This window comes from Alexandromys fortis, unplaced genomic scaffold (genome assembly GCF_014885135.2).
Source record: "Alexandromys fortis isolate MF-2015 unplaced genomic scaffold, M_Fortis_MF-2015_v1.1 scaffold_19, whole genome shotgun sequence".
Lineage (NCBI taxonomy): Eukaryota > Metazoa > Chordata > Mammalia > Rodentia > Cricetidae > Alexandromys > Alexandromys fortis.
In genome coordinates this window covers 15,846,983-15,871,155 of record NW_026067890.1, presented here as the reverse complement: position 1 = coordinate 15,871,155, position 24,173 = coordinate 15,846,983, and the positions used below count along the sequence as shown (strand labels likewise).

Sequence of the window (24,173 nt, the reverse complement as noted above, 5' to 3'; positions counted from 1 at the left end):
GTGTCTGTGTGTTGGGATGTGTCTGCATGAGAGCAGCTACTCTCCAAGTCAGAAGAGGGCACTGGATACCCTGGAACTGGAATTTCGGCAACTGGTTGTGAAACTCCCAAGTGTGTGCTGGGACCTAAATTGGGTCCTCTGCAAAAGTTCATGTACTCTTAACCACCAAGTCATCTTCCAGCTGCAATTTTACATTAAAAAAAATACTTAATGTGAATACTTTGTATATTGCTGTTTTAATGACTACAGCTTTATTTACTATGGGGGTCTATAATTTATCTTCTCTAACTCTTCAACACATTTCCACATCCCTCCAATTTCTCACTCCACACACAGAAATGTTGTGCAGAAATGATCTGTGTTTTCGTTTGCAGAAGAGATTGAGCGATTGATTCAAAGAATTAACGAGAAACATTTTATAGAAACTGCCGAATTGTCTCAAGCATGCCTTCCAATTAGAAAGAGTGCCTATTTCCTTTCTTATGTGCTACCAAATTCATCGTGAAGTCAGGGACTGTGTGACTGTCAAAAGCTAGGAGCCCCTTATCGTCAGAAACCTGGTTTCTCCGAAATTCTGGGTTTTGTTCCAATAATGTCTTTTTTTTTCTTGTCTAGATTTTCTATGCAGTCCATGCTTTCCAAGCACGAAGTGACCATGAACTCAGCCTCCAGGAGTACCAGAGAGTCCACATACTGAGGTTCTGTGACCTAAGTGGGAACAGAGAGTGGTGGTTAGCTGAAGCCCAAGGACAGAAAGGCTACGTGCCAGCTAACTACCTTGGGAAGATGACATATGCTTAAGAAAATAAGCATAAAATGACATCATTTCCTGACTACCTCATGAAACAGACACTGAAACTGCAGACCAGAAGCAGTGCATCATATTTTAAGAAAAATCTTGCTTTTTAATAAGATGATTTTGTTGATGTATTAAAAAATAGTTGTTGATAGAGATATTACCAACAGAAACAGCAGAGAGTAAACAGCCTAGACTCCAACTACATATTTAAAGGTAAAGATCTTTCTAAAAGATATATTTTGTTTATCAACACCAAGGAGTGAAAGAATAAGGTTTTCACTTTATTGTAATATTTTTACTGTACTTTGCCTTAAGCATATTTTTTACATCTTATTTGCACACACATGCTATATACATATAATATATATTTTGCAGCTTATACATGATGAGTATAATCTAGATTATACATATCTGTATAAATCACAGCATAATTACACATAAAAATAATTAACAGCTAATTAGAAGTCTTTCCACTTTTAATGCATTTTTAATCAAAAGGGAAACAAAATATTGATAATATCCAAAATTTACTAAAAGTATACTACATGGTAGACATTGCTTTAGATTATTTATATAGAATAATTTAATGCAACGTAAAGAATCAACATTGCTTGCAAGTGGTAGAGGTGTATCAAACATAGGCAGCATGGTTTCAAGGTCTCTGTTCCTAATGACTACATCATACACTCTTTGAATGCAAATCAGCAATGTAAATAATGAACCTGGAGGAAATCATTCTCAGATCCACATTTCAATATTTAACAGCTTTTCAAAATGAAGAGCTTCCAAAGACTTCTATACAAGCCTGGGAGGGAAAAAATGAAGTATCCAGATTTATTATTTGTACTTTTATTGTTGTGTTTAAGCATGTTTGAAATTGTCTTAAAGCTGCTGTATATGATTACTGATGAAACTTTAATGAGGAAATGTTTTCTTTAACGATTTGGAGATGCATGGGGAATGTGTGTTCCACTTCAGAGACAAAATGTAAATGCTTTAGTGGCCAGTTTGTGCTCACACAAGGCACTGAGGATTGGACTAGCTATAACCCCTTGCTCAGGGCATTGTGCTTTAACTTGGGTACCACTCAGAGAACTGGCCTCCAAAATTTCAGGCTTATTCATTCAGTCAAGGCATGTGATTGGATGAAAATAGATAAAGTAGAACAGACACAGAGATGACATGAGCCAGGGAGAGTGTTCAGAAGTAGAGGAAGAAAATGAAAATAATTGAATGAAACAACTCTATAGAGGAAGTTTTATGAAGACCCAAATGTCCGGCATGCATCTACTTGGTCAGCATTACTGAATAGCTGCTGTCTCCCAGGCATTCTGGTCGATTTGAAGGCTTTAGCACAGTTCAAATCAACTCAGTGCCTTGCCATGCAAAGTTTACAGTCCAAAGAGGACAGTCCTATTTCTAGAACTAACACCGTGATGAGTACTGGCAATAAACAGTGTGTTTAGAGGATCATGTAACAGTGATCTTCGTAATTTTGATTTTAGTGGTTACTCATAATTATGTAGATTTTAATTGCCCATAAGATTTCTAATGACATATTTTAAGATTTCTTACTTTGAGAGATTAGATCCAATTTTCTGTACATATATTACTTTGCATTTATTACTGCAATATCTATGACAAAATAAAGATTTCTACTGTAGCTGACTAAATGTCATACCCTCTTCCCTTATATGAAGGAAAGTTTGTACTACTACTGAATTCTTGAAAACAGATTTATAAAATTTTCCTAACATGGCTTTTGCACAAACTGCTTTCTTTTTTTTTAAGTAGGATAACAAAAGATTTCTAAAAGATATTAGAGACTTTAAGATTTTCTTTTAATTGCCCTTGAATTCATCTTTAAAATACAAATTCATTTGCCTAAGGTTAAACAAAAACTGAAGTTGCTACATAAGGATCTTATGGCAATGTTCAAAGATGCATAATTTACATACTGCAGCGTGTACCTGCACACCTGTACGTAGCATTGAGCTTCAGTGTTTCACACAAAAATAATTCTATCAATAGCACAAATTATATCAATAGCACAGATTTCTGGCTGAAATAAGTGATTACATGAAGGGGCAACTTTGTCTACTGGTGTGGGCCTAGGCATGATGCATCCCGTCTGACTGTTGAAAAATCCACACCAGGACAATCAATACTTCAGTTAGCTCCAGAGAAAGAACCGTTATGAAGCCAGTGATTGCAACTTTCCAATCATGATGAGCACGTTACTACAAATGAGCTCTGAAAAACTACATAACACCTTCATTTTCTTCTTACTTTCTTTAAAATCAATAGACATTAAGACATAAGGACATGGACATAGAAGGACTTCCCACACCAATAAATTATAATTTTAAAATTATACATCCTTCTACTAGGCCTCAAAAAAAAGTTTTCAAGATAGCTTAAAGGATGTTTATATTTAAGCAGGTCAAAAGATTGGTTGCATCAGTATAATTGCAACTAGGCAAGCTAATGCATTTTGTTATATTACTCTTTAAATTAATATTGTACAGAATAGGATCCTCTGAAGTGGGCGATTAATTTTGCCAAAATGAAGAGGAAGCTTTTGTAGCTATTTTTGTTTTTAAAATAAATAAAAATATATGCATCTTATTTACATTTCATTTTGAAATGTACATGTTCAAAACTACTAGTATATGGAATAAAGTGTAGAGTATAAAATACACATCTAGTAATCTAAAATTGTCATTTTGTGGAATCATGAAGAAGTCACACAGCTACTACTGGAACATTCTTTATATTCCAGAAAAATATCTTGAATTTGAAAGGTGGGTAGAGCAATGTGTGACAGATGTTAAACATTCAATCCTTCCAAAATAATTCAGATTTTGTGTAATTGCTTTTTAAATGCCTGATGCTATTTGGAATGAACATAGTTTGGGTGATTTACAAAACTGAGTGTTTCAACTACTGAATCATAGAATTAAAAATTCTTGGATTTTCTCGTCCACTTCTTAGACTTTTTTCTACCATGTTAACCTCACACAGCTGTATGAAGAGAGAAAATCTTAAGACATGAAACCCTCTAAGTCGTTTGCAGTAACTTCCTAATATATTAGGAAGTATAGCTTCCTATTACACCCACTGCATTGCTAACTAGTGACCTCACATTCAACATTCAGACCTCACAAAACTCAGGCTGAACAAACTTAGACATTTACATCGTGGTCACGAAGATGTGACTACAGTTCACTGGCTAGACAGACACTGGACTTGAAATTCTGTAGGAAAAGATCCTGTTAAGAGGATGCAACTCTAACGTCTAATTTTGGGGCTACTTCCCTCTCTCTATACACAGAGATGTAAAAACGCATCGCTAACTTTTTTTTGTTTTTGGTTTTGGTTTTTCGAGACAGGGTTTCTCTGTGGCTTTGGAGCCTGTCCTGGGACTAGTTCTGTAGATCAGGCTGGTCTCGAACTCACAGAGATCCACCTGCCTCTGCCTCCCAAGTGCTGGGATTAAAGGCGTGCGCCACCAACGCCCGGCGCATCACTAACTTTTATGTGATCTACAAAGCTACCTTTCCTCAGGGCTCCTGGAGCTCACTGAGATGTCTTAGGCATTACTGTTAGAGGCAGGTAAATCTGAGTGTTTTGAAAAGTAACTCACCACTTTAGAAAAAGACTAGAATTGAGATATTCTTGCTCATAAATCCTGAGACTACAGTTTTACTAAATAAGTTTTGTTTTGCTTAAACCTCCACTAAGGCATCTGAATGTATCCATCACCTTTTTTAACTTCTTGTGATATTTATGATGATTGTACCGATGAAATTTCAGTTTGTTATTAAGTGATGTTTCCTGTGAAACCCGTGATCATAACAATTTATAGTTTGTACCTAATAAAACTGCTACCACACCCTTGTTAAGAACTGGAACCAATTTTTAAATACAGATGTGCTTTAATTTATAGTGGAGTGATATCCTGATACACTCACCATGGGTTTAAAATATCCTGACCTACTGACAAATCATGAGAGTTCTGCAAGTCATCACCACATAGAGAGCACCAGTTGCTTGCTGGCATGATTACATGAAGTACTGCAAGCTACAATCTGCTCAGAAATGGAAGAGTATTATACAGTATCTGACTAGCCCAGGAAGATAATGCAGATCCTAATAAATGTATATTACTTTGGCACTACTGAAAAAACAAAGCATTATAAACCAGGGGCCGTTTGTATTAGTGTCTTCCATTTTATCTCATCTGAACTATGTCTTATAAAGTAGCAAACCTGAGCAGGTTGGGTGGTGGTGGCACATGCCTTTAATTCCAGCACTCAAGAGACAGAGGCCAGCCTGGTCTACAAACTGAGTTTCAAGGCAGCACCGAGAAACTCCACCTCAAAAAGTAAGCCAACAAACAAAATCAGCAAAGTAAGAAATGAACACAAAAGGGTTCAAGTCATTTCATCTTGAGACTATTATTTTTTCAGCGCCATTTCTTTAAGTCACTAAATTCTACGGTCAATCTCACAAAGTACAACATGAAGACCATAAAAAGGATGCTGCCTGAAAGGCAGTTTGCATCAATCCTAAAAACTTACAAGAACATTGATCTTATGGTTTGAATGTGCAATGTTCCCCATTAGCTCATGTATTTGATCATTCTGTTGCTACCTGGAGATGCTTTTGGGGAAGTTATGGGATCTATAGGAAGTTGAGATTCCCAGGAGGAAACAAATCACTGGGAGAGGGCTTTGAGGTTTTGTAGACTCGCTCTACTTCCTGTTCCTGTTTCCTGTCTGCCCAGACAACCTGATCAACTGGCCTCACGCTTCTGTGCCATGCCTTCAGCATCAAAATAGACTCTACCCATTGGAGACTGAGCCAAAATAAGCCCTTTTTCCCTTATGTTGCTTCTGTCAGATACTTACCACAACAGAAAGCTAGGACATCTACTCACTTGTCCACTCATTCACTGAGCCAACAGACAGATTTCAATTTCAGGGCTAGTCAAGAGAAAACAAGCTTTCCCTTCACATAACCTGAGTGCAAGAAACACTTGTTTTGTTATACATAATAAAATAAAAACACACTATTGCAACTCTCATAACTGCTTCTTGTGGCATACTTTGCCATGAGAAAAAAAATAAAGGCCTAAGAGCTATTTGAGATAAAAATCTAACATTAAATATATCTCTTAAAAATTATCAAAATGAGTTTGGCCCCTTACTTTACACACACACACATTACATATACAAAAAAAATCATATTGACTGAGAGATAATTTACTTTGTAAATTCATTAAAATTTCCAAGAAATGATGCAAAAATCAAAAGTTGTTTCTCTCAACTCCAGCACACTTTCTGGGATGGGGTAAAAATTTTCACTTCAAATACTAATAAGTAAACTGTATTAAGCATTATTTCCCTGTTTTCAAGATAGTGACTGTAATAGCTTTTGACACATCATTTTGTGAAGTCAAAATTGCACTTGAATTATAAACAACAAACAATTCTGAACTCCCTATAAAGAGGATTTGGAGTTTATACCAAAACAATTCTTATCAACAGAAAGATGTTTCTCAAAACAAAAACATTTACAGGCAGATTTTTTTAAAGCATGTCCAAGATATTTATTCCATCTCTAAAAAATGGGTTTATTTCAGTACTGGGGTCTAAATTATGAATAAATTAATGCGAATATTTAACAGAGTAGTTTAAAAACCTTTCCACAGGAAAAAGACAAAACTTAAGTTTTAACTTTACATATTTACCAATTTATTTTAGACTAATGATGTTAGGAAACCTAGGGATAAAGGAAAATGCTTTGAGATTAGATTTTGTAGCACACATCTAGGGTGATAAGACAATTCAATTCAGTAACTATAGGAAACTATAGGATTCGGTTTCGGGAAAGGATGAGGTGTTTGCTGATTGTAAAAAGGATGCAGCATTCTTCTGTAATACACTGACCTGACACTGAAAGCATCCTGTTCTTTGTTGGGATATATACGTGAACTGATGGCCGACTAACTCATTAGCTTTCCAGGCAATGACTTGGATCACCTCATCCAGGATGACGTTATGGCTAGAGTTCACAGGAGAGAGAGAGGGAGAGAGCTCCCCATAAGGCAGAGAACTGAATATTATAAAACACTAGATTGAGTAATCCCTGTCACTCATAAAGTACCTTATTTTAGAGATTTAAATCTTGGAGTATTGTGCCAGGTGAACCATTTCTTTACATCTGCATATGTCATCAATCTTATGACGTTCTCATCATGAACCAGTCATTATAATCACTATTTTCACACATTATGGAAATTATTAAAAATGCTAAACAGACTGAAATAAATGGTTTCAAGTTTGGCTAAATATTATTAGCATTTTAATGTAACAAACAATAGAGATTTGATCATCAAGATTTTTATTAAGTTACAGTATATTATATCTTTTTGTCCCAATAAGGATTTTTTTTAATCTTTAGAGCAATAATTGATATAAAAACCTATCTCGCCATACTACTTCTTGAGTTTCTTTTGGGCAGCTTTCTTCTTGACCATCTGCAATCGCTTCATAGCGTTGAGTTGTGATTCCTGTGAAGTTGGGCCTTTAAGAGACGCTGAGGCACTGCTGCTGGGTTCTGATGTGGTTTTGCTTGTGGCGCTTCCGCTGGGCCCCGAAGTAGCACTATTTCCATTCCCACTCAACTGCCCACTGCCTCCAGGAACTAAACTACTGGGACTGGGAAGGCCCACTTTGCTGACATTATCACAGCTAACTGAGCGACTCAGGCCAGTCTTGCCTAAGGTTAGAGGTGGAAGTGGTTTTAATGGTACAGTGGGGGAAGAGCAGTTACCAGAGCCCATTTTGGACCCGATTCCACCTTTGGAAGATGTTGCCAGACTAGTCAAACCCACAGGCTTCTGGGTAGCTGATGAGGCAGCAGGTTTTCCGCTGTTGTTTTGCGCTGTTGAATTCAACTTTGCTGTTGATGGTCCAGCCGAAGATGTTTTGGCTGCAAAAGCTGCCCATCCAGTTAGGCCACTAGTTACTGAAGAGGACACGTTGTTACCAGAAGAATTTCCTGATATAACCGTGGGTGGCTTAAAAAAAAAAGACGAGGATAAATATTACATTAGAACCAAGTATAATCCAAACCTGTATAATATCTTTGAATGCAAACATTTAGCTGTGTATAAAAAGCGATGATGTGGCCAATCTGGACAATTCAACAAAATTAGGTTCCTATGAAGCTGGAAAAGCACATGGGGGTTTCTGTAGTCAGGGAGGATGCAACACAGCTTGCAGTTGCTGAATGCCACACTGTTCCAATGACTTCAAAGAAAATACATGAAATTCTTTTGGGGAACTGCCTTTAGATCCAATCACAAACCACAACAAGTATTACCTTGCCCATAACACATCCAAATGAAATCTACTTGTAATGGATAAAACTGTTTGCACCCAAGATATTCAGAAAAAAAAAAAAACTAAGTCAAAGATTCAATCCATAGCTATTTCCAGTGAATGTGTTAAAGGAAACATCTATATTCAAGTTCTGAAGCTACTTAAAATAACCAAGTTGCCACAAACATTTGTGATTGAACTACAAGGCAAACACAGATGTTTAAACTCTGGGGTAGTACAAAGAGCTCAGATGCACTTTCTCAATGTGTGTTTCCATGGAAACTACAGCAACAGAGCCCCACTGTCACATAGACTGACAGCTGCCTCTTGGGCTGCACTGTGGCATTGTGGGGCCGTCTGCATGCTCTTAGCTCTTGTAAGGCTGGAACATTTCAGTCTCTGATCAACTTCACACACTGTCTACCTTCATACTGAGAGGGTCTCAAAGATCACCCAGAGGTGAAGTCAGACAATGAACACTCTGTGTTAAAATGGTAATATACAATATATATTAAGATGGTATTATAATACTTAGACTACCTATTTATGTATGTAATAGCTTTGAACACCAATGAAAATGGTTAGCAAAACATTATTAGTTCTTACAAGACCGCCTTCAACGTTGTCTGGATAGGAGCAGTGTTTACCACTGGAAAAGTAATAAAGGAAGATGCTAGGGGCCTTTATTTGATAATAGAAGTTAAAATATTTGTCCATGTGTTCTGAAAAACCACATTTTTATAATAGCACCATATAATTATCTCATGATGACCTGATTAGGAAAAATAAAAATTCCTGCGACACACACTGCTAGGGACAAAAAAAGGAAGCAAAAGGACACAATGTGGCACATTTTAAATTTTCTGATTTGAAAGATCCATTTTTTTTCTCCTTTTGTTTCTATCAAACAAGAAACCTCCTGCCAAAGGGCTATGTGACCCTTCCTCAAACCTCACCAAAGGAAAGTTATTTGAAGCAACTAAAAAGATCAACGCTCCATGAAAGATAAACAAGAAAGAAGGCCTGTGTGTTGCGCGTCTGATTTTAATGACTGCTGTGGCTTGTGTTGATCCATAGAGTGACAGATGGCTTAGGACGCAACAAGTGTGCAAGACGTGAGACAGCACAGACTTGGGAACCTAATAATGTCTCACATGTCAATGCAGACAGCCAATTTCTGATACAAAAGCTCCCCGTCGAGCCAATTCCTGGTGACAGCCTTCACTTTCAACATCAGTTACTCAAATCATAAAGTTTCTCATCAAACTCCTACCAGGTGACCACCCTTTAGTCAGCCAGACTGAGATTAAAGTAGACGGAGAGGAACATACTTTACCTTAACTTCTGTTCTCTTGAATGCTAGGAAGGCTGTCTCTTGTTTAAGTTTGGTGTCTGCTTTCTTCACTAAGGGATCCTTGACAGCTGGAGCGACAGACACAACAGTGGGAGCTGGCTTCTGTGGTGGCTTCTGAGTTTTCTGAGCCTATGAAAATCAGAGGAAAAAAATTATATACAAACTCTTCATTGAGTAACAAAAACTAAAAATTTATTAAAGAACTACAGTTGTTGAATGGTAGCAATATTTCTTAAAAAGGTATCATGGTGATACTAAAGTAGAGACTACAGAAAAACAGTTATCAACATTAAACAGTTTTACAGATCTCCTTCTGAATAGTTTCTGAATAGTAATGATATTATCAATCTTGCAAATTAAAGTTAAATACTTTTTTAACAAGAGAACCCTTCTGTTTTCCAGAAAGGAAAATCACAAACTAAGGTACAACTCCCCTTTTCCCCTTTGTTATCCATGCAGAGCTAGTTCCAGAACCTCTGACGAATACCAAAATCTGTGGATGTTCAAGTTCTCTCTCTCCTCTCTCTCTCTCTCTCTCTCTCTCTCTCTCTCTCTCTCTCTCTCTCACACACACACACACACACACACACACCTACACCCCAAAACAAAATACTGCTAATGATTGGGAGATACAACTCAGCTACAAAACACACTTGTCTAGTCTAGGCAATGCCCTGTGGTTCCACTAGGAGCATTAAGGGAAAAATTACTGTATTTATAGATGACCTATTGAAGACTTCTGTAGACAGTAACTCATCTCTAGGATACAAAATACAAATGTCATGCAAACAGCTGCTATATATTGAATTGCTTTAGGAATAATAGCAGGGGAAACAAGCCTGTATATGTTTTGTACTGATGCCTTCATGCCCCTAGTTCACCAAAAAGTGTTTTCAGTCCAGTGTGGGCGGAGTGCATAGATGCTGAGTCATGGAAACTGGGGGACACTCACTGATGCATCCAACCAGCACCACACAGTATGCAGTACACTCTCTCTATTATTTCAGTTAACCAAAGAATTACTTTCTTTTTAGGGTTCAGGTGTAACTTTTTAAGTTACTAAAAGGGAGTTAAAAACAACTCAGGTAGTTTACATGGTTTTAAACACTGAACGAGAAGGGAAGAATTATCATGAATAATTAATAAACCTTTGAGGTTTTTCATACTAGCGAAATTAAATCCTTGGGAATAGTGTATACGTTTCCATGTTATCTAAGGAGAATTTTATTTATTTTCCTTAAGCATTTTCAGTTTTGTTTTGACTAGTAACTGACTTTAAGACAAAGCATGTTATTAAATTTTCTTATATATTTTAATCATTTTTCAGATTCTTAGTGTTTAGTGTATAAACAATCCTAGCTATATAAGCAATATGGAACAAGGATTGAAACTGTTTTTAGTATCAAAGAGAACAAGGGTTGAAGCCCTGCTCATTACCTCTCCAGCTGTGTTACTGCAAGAGGAACATAAATGCCTAAGAGCCTCATTTCTTTCACCTGCAAATGGCGGCAGCACCATCTGTTCCAAAGGTGTGTTTATGAGGATGAATTGTGAGGATGTAAGAGTTTAGCCTAAGATCTCATAATGTTAAGTGCTGATAATAATAGTTACTATTAACTAGCATATGAAAGGATCTGGCTTCGATCCCCAGTGCCTTCAACAAAATAAAATAAAATGTAATTACCATGCTGGTTATTGTCAATTTGACACAACCTGGAGTCACCTGGGAAAGGGAACTTCTGAGAAATACCCGGATCAGAATAGCCTGTGGAGTCTGTTGACTCATCTTGATGACTGACTGATAGGGGAGGGCCCAGCCCTGGGCCCATCTCCAACAAGGAGGGCCTGGGTTGTATAAGAAAGTTAGTAGCGCATGAACTGGAAAGGAAGCAAGTAGACAGCATTCCTCTGTGCATGGTGAAGCAGGAAATTATGACTTAAAAGGCAGACATGGGGTGAAAACAGAGAGACCATATACATGCTTTTATGTGACATGCACCTCATACACATACACACACACTCACACACTCACACTCCAACTTTATATTAGAAGTAACTGAAGGCCACTGGGACATACAAATAAAGTGAAGTATCTATTCTATATGAATAAATCATCCAAGCACTGTACTGAACAGATCAGACTGCAGGGAAATGAGGAGGCCTCTCAGAAGGCTACTGAACTAGATACATAACGAGAGAACGTAGACTAGGGTGGTGAGAGTGGAGTGAGAGGCGTGAAGGGCATATGACGTGAACACACCTAAGCTTAGCAAACAAAGATGTAAATCCATACAAACAGTATATATGCGGACACTTGAAAGTTTATTAATTTTTTTCAGTATGCTAAATGTCCTAATTTTCATTTTACAATCATATACCGACAAAGACCATGAGATGCTGGCTGAAATGTAAAGTAGGACTCTTACCATTCTCTTCATTTGTCTGGTGCACCGGGCACAGTACCACACCAGGCGAGGGTCATTCACTTCTTTGTCTGTCACTTGGGGTTTATGGCAATCCTGGTGGTAGAGGTTATGGCACTCCTGACATTCTACTAGCTGATTTCCAGATGCCACTGTCATTTGTCTAAGAAAAACATTGCACTAAATACTTCAACATACAATTTAAAGTTATTTCCACCTTGTTCTGGTAAAGTTTGTTATGTTAAAGGAAAAGAATCCCAGAAAAATAATCATTTAAATCATTAATGAGAAAGATAACATTAATATGAAGCTTACATAAGACCTTCATTTGTGATAAGTTATGCTTAGTCAATAATTATAGCATTTCAATTCAGCTTAGCTATATTTATAGCGACTTACCATTGCAATCTGTTTCTATTTCTCAGCAGGTACTAGACTCTTCCTAGAGCACTGGCAGCACGTGCCTGGTATCTCTATAAAATCCCTTGGTTAACAGCTACATGTTCGTCTTCATCATTAATAAGTTAGGTACACTGGGTGTGAAGGCACACGTGTGGCTGAGAAAAGGGCATCACTGTGAGTGCAAGAATAGCAAGGACTATAGAGCGTGTTCTAGGTCAGCCTGGGCTACAGTGATAGCCTGTCTCATAAAACTTGTTTGAAGAAAAACAACAGAAAACAGTAGTTACCTAAAGACGAGAACCTACTCTAGTTATGTGTAATCCGATGCACACAAGCTGTTTGGAATATGTCAGATCAATGTATATAAATCTGAACGGAATGTAGTAGCAGGTGCATCAAAAAAGGATCCATGGCAAAAGTACAAGAAAGCAATCACCACAGGCTTAGTGTATTTTATGAAGTGTCCTGACCAAAGATAACACGGCCACTGTCTCTCCCTGTTAGTACTTTCACAACATTTCATTTACTAAATGAATTAGGATGCTAATTTTCATAGCAGATTAGGCGTGAAAGATTCAATATATATGGAAACAAATGATTTTACTCATTTGTAAGGCTCACAAGAGCTTATATTTTCTTAGTTCCAACTTACTAAAAGTTAAGATTTTTATTAGAACAGCCACAAAGATAATCTTGTTTACTGCTATGTAATAAAAGCAGTAAGTTGAACATTAGTCCTTGACATGAATGTGAGACAGGGTTTCTCTGTGGCTTTGGAGCCTGTCCTGGAACTAGCTCTTGTAGACCAGGCTGGCCTCGAACTCCCAGAGATCCGCCTGCCTCTGCCTCTCGAGTGCTGGGATTAAAGGCGAGCGTCACCACTGTCTGACAAAAATTTAGTTATTTCTGCAAAAACCAATCCAAACCAATGTATCTTTTACTAAGCAGAACATAACTCTAATAGAAGATAGTTGATCTTCTATTAAATTATCTGCTTCTGTAATTATGCATCCAGGGTTAAAATGTGATTCAGGACAACCTACATTCATTTCTACTGTTCTCAGGGAATGAGGTAAGGGTGTTTAAAGAAACGACAGGTACCAGTTTGTTTTTTAAGTGTCATCAACAACTCAGAAAGAAAGAAAAGGCAACGAAGATGGTTTCAAAAGAAAGATGGAGCTAAGGTTCCTGGCCAATTGTCCCTCACTTAGAGGATGCATAGTCCCTTCCTCTAGAATGTAAGAATGCAGACAGGGTTACCACAACATAACAGGCTGAAGAAGCTGTGGTCTGACAAATTTCAGTGTGTTAAAGTGCTCTGGTCTACTTACCTGTTCTTCGTCCTGAACAATAAAAACAAAGCAGAAAAGTTCTAACAAATTCTATGATTTTGGGGGCTGGGAGGGCAGAATGAACAGAGTAGGAGGATATTGTTTGCCTCTTCTAAGAAAACACGACATAACTTACCTACAAACAACACAGGCCAAGCCCATCTCCATCGCAAAATCATCAGCACTAGTCTCCTCGAAGCTGGAGAGGTCAGCCATAGCTAAATCCTTGCTGGTTTGGACGGTAATGGGAGAAGATCGGGTCTCTGGTTTCTCCAATCTAGGTTTCTTAGGAATATCAACTCCTTCAGTGACATCTTTCATCTATAAAAAGAACCCGATAAACTTAGACAACAATATGGAGACTAAAAGAGACTTACATAGATCTAATCTACATGGGAATTGAAAAAGACAAGATCTCCTGAGTAAATTGGGAGCGTGGGGACCTTGGGGAATTGCTGAAGGGGGGAGGGAGAGGTAGGGAGGGGAGCAGAGAAAGATGTAGAGCTTAATAAATATCTAAAAAGAAGAAGAAGAAGAAGAAGAAGAAGAAGAAGAAGAAGAAGAAGAAGAAGAAGAAGAAGAAGAAGAAGAAGAAGAAGAAGAAGAAGAAGAAGAACCCAATGATGAATGATCCTAAAAGTCACATGGCATAAACTCTAAGTCACAGACAGGAAAGATGGACAATATATGACAAAGTCCATCTTACAGACATTTTCACATAGACAGGAGAGCTATACACTTAGATCAGTTGGAAAATCTATAATTTGAGTTGGAGTCGTGGGAGGAGTAGGAGAGGAGAAAGGGAGGGGTAGAAATGATGTAAATACAGTATTCATATAAGAAATTCTCAAAAAAATTGAAAAAAGAATTATGATTACTTTATAATTAGCATGCTAAAAGAAACTAGCCAGATATAAATAAAGCAGACTAGTCTAATAAATATCTATATTCTGCTTTGTATTATACATACTACAGAACTCTGGAAATTCAATGGATATACTTACTACCTTTTCTCTTTCATTCAAGATGTTTGGACTTGCAAAAAACAGTACTACTAATATCGCTATGTAAAACAACAACAGCAACAACAAAATAACCAAAAACTTAAGGGTTGGAATACGTCTCACTGAATAAGCTTTCTGAGCAAGCATGAGGGACCAGAGTCTGGCCCTAGAACCCATGTAAGAGCAGGCATGGAGGTGGACTGCAACCCCAGCACTTGATCAGCTTACTCCATTAGCTGGAAGTAGCGAGCTCCAGGGTCAGCAAGACACCCTGCCTCAGTAAATAAAGTAGAGTCGTTGAGTGGACATCCAGAGTTGACTTTGGGCATCTACACACACACACGTACACATGCATACACATACTCATACACATGAACACACATAGAAATAGGAACATACACTATACATATACATGTGCAAAAAAACACTTTACTTATGAGCAATATTCAAACTGTATTGAAAAGGTGAATAATGAGCTGTCTTCCTTTCCACACTAAATGCATTGCCATGTATGCTTCAAAGCTAGTCACATAAATTAAATTCTGAAAATGCATAGATAATTTAGAAATCCTGAAGTTTATTGGTAAAGGTATGAATTTGGTAAGATAATTTTGGATAGTAATTTGGCTATTTATAGTAATGATGAATATATAAGTACCCACATCCACTTAGAGCTTACAAAAATTATTAACACGGTCACAGAAATGACCATTCATCTCTGTGATTAAGAAGCTCACTGAAGTTGTATTATAACAAAGAAAAAGGAGAACTCTCCTAAATTTCCTAACTGATAAATTTCTTTATTCACAGAAAGAACGCTAATGGCAGCTAGAAAAACAAATACCAAGACGTACACATATATTTCAAAAACCACACTGGCCACAGAGACGGCTCTGGGTAAATGTGCTCACTACCAAACTTGTGACCTGAGTTTGCGTCCCAAGACACACTTGTGGGAAAGCCAGAACTGACTCCCTCACACACGCCTCACACTCCTGCAAATAAATGAATGTAATAAAAAGCTTAAAAAACGAAGCATCACTAAGTGAAGAAAAAGTAACTCAACGACAACACAAACAGTGTAACAGCATCTGTGCAAGAATAAAAGCACTGTTCACGCATATCTATTATTTAGGAATAGGATGACAATATACGGGACAATATGCCCCACCTGAGGGCAAGGGCTACTGAACATAGTTTTACGCAGTTTTTGTTAGCTGCTAACTTTAATGACCATTTACAAAATTACCCAAAATATACAATTAAGAAATACCTGTAGCCTTCTCGAGATGCTTGCCATCAAGTCACAGAGTTCAAGGTTCATCACACCAATTCTGTCAGTTTTACTTCTAACAACTACTGTTGCCAAAGTTACGATTAAAGTCTGTATTATTTTCCCGAGGTATAAAGGCTGGACGACAGCCATCTCAAGTAAATGGACAAATAAATGTTCCTAGATTTTACTCATTTTTTTTTTAAGTTCAACCTCTCCAGCTAGCAAACCATATTTACAGAGTGATCATCATGTAACTATACCCACTGCTACAAAATGTAGACACCGGCGTTCTTTCTGCCTACGGAAATGGTTTGCCCTTTCATGAGCCAAACCAAAACCAATCCTTACTTTATCAGCAGGTCTCTTCTCAGCGTCTTTCTTTATCTTCTCGGTTGTGAGGGTTTTGCCATTACTACTGCCGGAAGGGAGACTAGATGATGTTTTGGGCTCTTGTTTGATAGAAATAGATTTTGTGCTTGAAATTTTGGGTGGTTCCACATCCTGAAGGGTAAAATAAAAAAATAAGAGACCTTCATTTTATTCACAACAGAAGGGCTGGGGTTATTGTTTGGTGGTAGGGCACCTGCATAGCATGAACAAGGTCCTATGTTCAATTCCCAGGGCTAAAAGAGAAACAAACACAAAAAGTAATAATTTAACAATTTTCAGTTAAAAATTAACTGCCACATCATAGTCAATGAAAAATTCTTCTCTACCATGGCCTTACTAAAAACTAACGGATGCACAGCCAGTACCTATCTGTTGTTTGACAATGTGCATGTATGCTCATGAGCTAACTACTGCAGCCACATGCCATCACCCAGACCCTCCTGTGGGTCTCTGTAGCCACCCTCTTGCTAGAACGCTCCAGGCAGTAAACCTGGGTTGTCGGCATAACTTACGCTTCAGATTCTGACTACACTCCAGCTAGTCATACCGTTTGTCTCCCCTCTTAGTTGGGCAGCTGTGTACCCACACCCTGACTCTCACAGAGAGCCCGTATGCACTAGGTGGAAACTACTCAAGCTAATCTACTTATTTTTCAGTAATTTCTACAATTCTGCAAGATATGTTCTGAGTCTCCTCATTTTGCCAAGCTTGAGTGAAATAAATTTATCAGGCAACTCAGCTCCCTTATTGTGAAGTGAGGAACATAGGCGATACTACTTTCAAGGAATCATTATTAGAACAAAAGTTCACAAACCACTTAGAAAAGGGCCTACTTAAAGACACCATAAAGTTTCAAGGTACGTAAACTGATATCAAACAACTACAAGAGGCAAACTGGATTTTGTCACATAGAGCTGCCATTGATAATGGCGCCACATAGTTTTAACATCTATTACCTTTATCTTTACCCTTATTATCCTGTCTATATTTATTTCACTTTGTTGAAAAATCCCTGTGTTATTTATATTTTTATCCTTAAAACATTAGAGGATGATTAGAAATAAGTTTGGACACCATTAACACATTAAAAAATAATGATAAAGAACTGGAGACTAAATTGCAAACAAGTGGTTTTTTTACATACCAAGGAGCATACCTTGCAGACTAGTGGTTCTCAGCCTTCCTAATGCTTTAATACAGTCCAGCACGTTGCGGTGACCCCCAACCATAAAATTACTCTCACTGCTACTTCTTAACTACAATTCTGCTGCTGTTAAGAACAGTAATGTAAATATCTGTGATCCCCGATGGTCTTAGGCAACCCCTCTGAAAGGATCAGTCACTCTCAAAGGGGTTGCAACTCTCAGGTAAAGAAGGACCGCTCTAGTCCAAACTAACAATTCTGGCTGGCTCTTTGAAAGCTTGAGGGAAGAGAACAACATTAAGATTATAATTTCTTTGTGACTAAAGAGCGATTATTATGGTAGAAAGTCTTTCAAGAGAATATACATGCTATCACTGGACCACTATTTGCACCTCAACTCTTTCCAAGATTTGTATTCGGGTAGATACCTTTTGAGTTGGACGATAACTTGAATCAATGCCCCGAGCCAAAGACTCATCAAGCAGCGCTTTTAGTTTTTCAGCAGAATCTTTACTCTTTGAGTGTAAGAAACCTAGTGCTTTCAGAAAAATGGGATCAAGTTCCAAGTTCACAGTAGCAGCCATGGCAAACACCTGAAGAAAAAGAGGAGTAATTTAGACAGTGCACAATTATATATCCTTACTTTTACCTATTTTGTTTTCTTGCTTTTAATATTTTAAAACATCTGAAAGGTTATTAGAGACAAAGTAATGGCTAACATTATCTGGTTTCCCTCTCCCCTCTAGAACAACGGATATTACCAGCTTCAATGTATCTACACTCACCACCACCATATATTTGAGACAGAGTCTCCCTAAATGCTCCAGCTGGACAATTTGTGATCCTCCTACCTCCACCTCCTCACAGGTGAGTTTGGAGGCCTGTGCCACCACACCTGACAATGGCAAAGGCTTTTCTGTTTTTGTTTGTTTGTTTGTTTGGTTTTTTGAGACAGTTTCTCTGTGTAACAGTCCTAGCTGTTCTGGAACTAGCTCTGTAGTCCAGGCTGGCCTCAAACTCACAGAAATCTGCCTGCCTCTGCCCCTCTGCCCCTCTCCCCCCCTCCCACCCACCTCTGAGTGCTGGGATTAAAGGAGTGCACCACCACTGCCCAGAATGACACAATTTTAATACAAACAGATCTTTAATCACAGAGCATCCTCCTGGTTATCTCTAACAATATATCTATAACTTATGGCACACAAACTTCTCTGCTTTCAGGTCAAGTTGACTGCACATCAAAATGTAGCTTTTCAAGTCTTATTATTACCACAAAAGTTGAGATTTGGTGTTCATGGACGAGACAAGGATGTCACAGGAAGACAATGGCTAACGGGTCCATGATAGAAGTCACTGCTGTAGCTTTTAAAACGGTTTCTTCTTTTGTTTCTGTGCAGTTTTTCATTCTCCTCAGTCCTCTGCTATTTTTAATATCTCAGAAAGCATATTAGTGGCAATCTTATTATATGACATTTAGATGGTGGGATCTTTTGCATTAAGCTACTTCTCAAAAACAGGTCTCTGAACGATGATCCTTACTACTGCGTGCATCCCTCAGGTTTGTAAATGCTTGCTGTCCTAAGTAGCTTAAACAAGAAGTAGCTGAGGCCACACATCAAAGGTCTGCAAAATTCTCAACAGTCAAGTTTTGTTTTCAGTTAATACCAATGTTATCAAGTGGCTCTACTCTGGCTGTCATTTTCTCCAAACACCTTTCAGGCAAGGAATTATTAAAGATGTACTCTTGGTGTCCAATCCTTTGATCAATATACTAAGGTTTTAAATCCTCTTCTATCTTCAAGTTTAATGGCATAGTAATGCAACACAGGTAAAAGGCTACAGTTAAAGATCTGCCGGCAATTCCACAAGAATCTCCCATTTTCAGGGGCTTAGAATACCATTAAAATTTGCTGTAGGTTGAATCCTGGCATATGAAAGCACCGGTTGGAAATAGATTTCATTTATTTCTCCTCCTATTTTTCTCTTCAAACCTTGTGAAGTTTGACAGGACACAGAGAAATGGACACACACACACACCAGGCTCTTTATAAGTTCCTAAAAATCTATCATCTATTTGATAACCAAAAATAAGTGCTAATTCTATGCTCAACTAAAATATCATCTGTCTGAATGACCACAGTAATGGAGTTTGAAGGCCGGTACCAGGATGAAAAAGTAACCAGACCTCAAATAGTCATATTAGTAAGAATTTAACAAAATGGAATAGGTTCTGTTGCCGCTTTAAATTATATTACAGGTATCATCTCCCAAGAATGACAGGTTCAGGGGCATTATTTTAAATACAAGGCTGAGCATCGTATTCATTAATACTGAGGAAAATAATGTAAAATTTTCCATGATTAAAGAAGTAAACCCATTGTTCCAGATTCTACAAGATAAACACAGTCTAGTCTTTCTATGACCTAATTTATATAACTACAAGCATACTAATTTATTTAACCCAGGATAGTCTGTTTTACAGGATACTGGGCAAAGAGCTGATACCTAGAGAAATCCTTATATGAGAGAAGCACTACTTTCTTTTCTGAAAAATGGAAGCAAAGTATTGCTATGTCTGTCCTCACAAATGAAATGCCTATAGATTAGGTGACCTATGGTGTAAGATTACAGAACTGTTAGTATCAATAGTCTAATGGAAACCTTGTAGTCAGTTCCTTTTATAACAGACCTGGCATGCTCTGCACCCCTGCCATAAATCACTGATGTATCGTTCAAATTCAGTGGTGCACATGATGGAATGCGGTGTGTGTGTGTGTGTGTGTGTGTGTGTGTGTGTGTGTGTGTGTGTGTGTATGTATGTGTGTGCAGGTATGCTCAATTTTTAAGATCATGGAATAATCTAGCAACTTCTAATTTCTCTTTTCCTTTTCTCATGGCTTATTTAAAGTACAAATCAATCTGCAAATCCATCCAGGGTTTTCACTCAGCCCAGCCCTTTGCCCTTCCCAAGCTAACTTTATTACCAGCCCCCACTCATTAATAATACCTCTCCCTATATTTCCACTTTTTCCTCAAGTACTTTGACTTTACTATTCTCACTAACGACATCATCTTGTTAGAGCCTCCTACCAGGCAGTGCTCATTAACTTGTCCCATCGGAAAGGCTACAAAGGTATTTATAGGGAGCCTCTTCCGCATTGCTAATTTTAGAAAAACAAATCCATGACCCCATTTGCCAACCTCTCACTTGCATCTCCCCTCTTAAGTGTAGACATGAGCGCACACTCCTCCTTCTCTCTCCCCAGCACTACCTTTAACACACATTTTGATCTTATAAAACATTTAGCAAACAACTCTATTTAGCTCTTTAATGGCAAGAGCTTCACCCCCGGCCAGTGAACTGTAAGGTCTTCCACAGCTACTCTCTTTGACTACAGTCTTAGTTAATTCCCTTCCCCTCCTTTCTTCATTCCCAGGTCACGTTCTCTTAGTGTACAGGGCTCCATTTGTCCCCTGTGCTGCTTCTTCACTGACACTCTCTTGTTCCAGCTTCTTCCTCAAACCAAACAGAAGCAGTCGGTGGCGTAAAATAAGTTACGTGCATGTAAATGCAGAACAGGAAGACAGATGAAAGGATATGTTAAGTGTGAGTTTATTTTAAAATCCTAAGTGTTGTTTAAAACAAAGAAATGTAAGAAAATTAATATTTATTACTTCAAAACTATCAATGGTCTAGTGAAGTGGTAGTGATGATGTTGGTGCGGGTGAATGGTTAGGTCACACTAGCAATTTCCTGTCGCAAATATAAGTCACACTAGACTTCCATTGCTGTTCAATGGTCTTCTCTCACCCCCATCTCTTACCTTCGCTCACGGGGTGCATGCTATTTCTTTCCTGTTCAGCTTCTACTCTAGTACAAGCCTTTCAATGACTCTCTTCTATTCCTATTGATTAGTGTTGCAATACATACAACAGGGTCTTCTACCCATAATTCTATGAAGGTAACCTTACCACGGTTAATTTAGTCATACAGAAATCTAAAGTATAGCCGGGTGGTGGCGGCGCACGCCTTTAATCCCAGCACTCGGGAGGCAGAGGCAGGCGGATCTCTGTGAGTTCGAGGCCAGCCTGGTCTACAAAGGGAGTTCCAGGACAGGCTCCAAAGCTACAGAGAAACCCTGCCTCGAAAAAACAAAAAAAAAAAAAAAAAAAAAATAAAAAAAAAAAGAAAAGAAAAGAAATCTAAAGTATACTATTTTCTCTTCTACACATGTCTCAGTTCTTTGCAGACTTCTCCTGCACGGGTTAAAGAGGGCTATTTTGGGTGTCTTCTGAGTGCACGACACCCTCTTTCGAATCTGTCTTTGAGATCAACAGCACAGCTACACAGGCATGCTCTGCAAACATGTGAGAAGTGCAAACTCTTGGCTTCCACTTCCAAACTCACAGAAGAAAAAACTCCGGGATGAAGCGTGCTAATCTGCATCAAACCTCCTGGGCAACCCAATTTATTTCGCAATTTGAGAACCACTGTTCCAGAAAATCGGCTTTTTGCCAGAGATCATAAACTTCTCTTTCAAGTCCATGGTTCTCTAGGTCCACCTCTTTCCACAGAGTTAACAGCAAGGTTAGCCTGGCTGTCTTCCTGAGGCATCCTGCTGAGCATGACCCAGTGGAGTCACCTGCACCCTTGTTTCTCCTAGCCAGTTGGAAGTGTAGCTTTCCCTTTACAAGTTACCTTCTGTCTCTGGCTACTATCACTTGATGGGAGTCATATCTGCTTTTGGTTTTTGTTTGCTTGTTTTCTTTGTTCAGTTTTGTTTTGAAACAGGGTTACTCTGTATAACAGTCCTGGTTATCCTAGAACTAGTTCTGTAGACCAGGCTGGTCTCGAACTCACAGAGATCAGCCTGCCTCTGCCTCCCGAGTGCTGGGATTAAGAGAGTACACCACCACTGCCCAGCAACACAGCAACATTCCTTATTTTAAGACCAAGTAAATACAGTAAAGGTACTTTGTATTTTATAAAATTTTCTTTGCATCGTTTATATTTAACTTTTAAATCTTTTTCTCTTTCTATCCTTTCCTTGGCTCATCTCACTCCTGCTGTTCCTATTATTGCTCCAACTATGTCCTTGCTTCCCTGCTTTTGATTTGCTACCAATCTGTTCTTCAGCAATTATACACATTTTGTTGTCAACTAATATCTCTAGGCAGATGATTCCATATGTTATTTTTTCTGATTTTCTTAAGCCTGGATCCCTTGTTTCCCTCATTTCTGTGTTCCTCTTTAAACCATGGCTAGACTATCATTTGGTTAACTCATCAGAGCAAAGTCTAGTGTTCTTCTCTTTAACTTTACACAATTCTAATCACTTCAGCCAATAACATTAAGGAAATTCAACTGTCTTTTCCTCCCAAGAAAACCAAACCTCAAAAGGCAAAACAATCATCTGTTTTATGAGAAGGCATATGTAAGGGTTCTGATCTGAAACATTCACTTTCTTTTTCTTTTTCTTTTTTTTTAACATTCACTTTCATTCATCTGCCTTTAATTCCTCAATCTCAGTAGCACACAGCTTCTTATGCAGGTGTGTTCATGTTTGTAGGTGGGGGCAGTGGTGGGGGATGCGGTTATTTTCCCCTAGCAATTAGAATTTAACAGGTGCTTTTAAATATTTATTGGATGAACTAGATTTCTGCTAACACGCCATTTTTCAAGGTTCTGTGATGGTCCCAAATAAAATTAAACATCCCTAGCAAAATCTTTGCTTTCCTTTGGGTCTCTTTCATCCTGCCTGTTAGTTTCAAAGTTCAAAGTTGATCACTTGCTAGTGCATGAGATAAAAGAAACTGACTATTCACGAGAGTGCAATACTAGGATTACCATCTCATTACAACACTGAAAACCCATCCATTCCTGTCTCTGCAAGATTTTGCAATTCTTTCCAATAAACTTTTTTTTTTTTTTTTTTAAGATGCTGCCCTTTTTCATCCTTCCCTTGAGTACCTGGCCCCAGGGTACACCTGGAAACTTAGAGCAGGAGATTTAAAAGCCCAATTCCAAAACAAACTAAGCGCTAAAGAATCTGTAAAGAGACAGAAGACACTTAGAAATGAGACTCCTTTGAAGGAATCCAAACAGACGGGCGGCCTCGTATAAGGAAGAGTTCTTGACAAGGGAACCAGAAAATGAGAAGTAAACCGGGAGCTGCAGAGAGGTCTCCGGAACCCTTCGACAAAGGTTTGAGAGTTCCACGGACCCAGTCCCCAGGGGCCGCGTCCTCAGTGCAAAGCACTCTGAGAACACAGTCCTTCCAACAGGGGGAGCGGTTAGGCTGCCGCACGCAACTGCCCGCAAATTATGAGGTTTACCCCCCCAACAGAGAGGAGCCCACACCCGACGGAGCTCCGCTGCGGGCGCCCCTCGCGGGCTCTCGAGCGTCCCCGCGGCGCCAGGACGCGGGGGGAACCCTCGTCACAACTCACCGCTCCGCCCCGCCACTCTGTCCGTGCTCGGCAGCTCTTTTCGAACCCGTCCCCACCCTTACCGGCATCCGAAGCGAGAAACAAAGGTTCCCGCAACCCGGTCGGGAGGGGAACGTTTCCTGGGGAGACAGCAGGAAGTGACGCGCCACCTCTTCCGGTCCGCCGGATTATGAATGGCGGTGGGCGGGGAGCTTTCCAGACACTTTTGC

The 24,173-nt window shown here is 38.7% G+C and overlaps 2 protein-coding genes across 5 annotated transcripts in view; one reads left to right on the top strand and one right to left on the bottom strand.

The window, feature by feature from the left end:
* The window catches only part of Arhgef38 (Rho guanine nucleotide exchange factor 38), a 95,206-nt gene extending 88,210 nt beyond the window's left edge, over positions 1–6,996 (top strand). For both annotated transcript variants that reach the window (XM_050165672.1, XM_050164895.1), the window contains exon 14: positions 616–6,996. In XM_050165672.1, coding sequence (XP_050021629.1) covers positions 616–801 — 186 coding nt within the window. In that variant the 3' untranslated portion in view covers positions 802–6,996. The remainder of the gene's footprint in view (positions 1–615) is intronic.
* A 135-nt stretch (positions 6,997–7,131) lies between these two features.
* Ints12 (integrator complex subunit 12) lies at positions 7,132–24,156 on the bottom strand. Of its 3 annotated transcripts, none has more exons than XM_050121658.1 (7): positions 24,027–24,156; positions 17,943–18,107; positions 16,329–16,481; positions 13,837–14,021; positions 11,971–12,130; positions 9,527–9,673; positions 7,132–7,886 (listed from the first exon to the last, which is right to left on the bottom strand). In XM_050121658.1, the coding sequence occupies exons 1-7, from the start codon at positions 24,030–24,032 to the stop codon at positions 7,302–7,304; spliced, it is 1,401 nt and encodes a 466-aa protein (XP_049977615.1). In that variant the 5' UTR covers positions 24,033–24,156; the 3' UTR covers positions 7,132–7,301. The 3 variants fall into 3 exon arrangements, with proteins under 3 accessions (XP_049977615.1, XP_049978333.1, XP_049979146.1); XM_050122376.1 differs by having other exon boundaries at positions 23,965–24,098; XM_050123189.1 differs by lacking the exon at positions 24,027–24,156 and adding an exon at positions 18,785–18,944.
* Positions 24,157–24,173: the final 17 nt, after the last annotated feature.

Excerpts from the sequence above, each read along its gene's own strand:
- Ints12 (XM_050121658.1), bottom strand. Across the intron at positions 9,674-11,970 it reads CCAGACAAATGAAGAGAATG|GCTCAGAAAACTCAGAAGCC; the intron begins GTAAGAGTCCTA and ends TGATTTTCATAG. Across the intron at positions 7,887-9,526 it reads TCAAGAGAACAGAAGTTAAG|CCACCCACGGTTATATCAGG; the intron begins GTAAAGTATGTT and ends TTTTTTTTTAAG.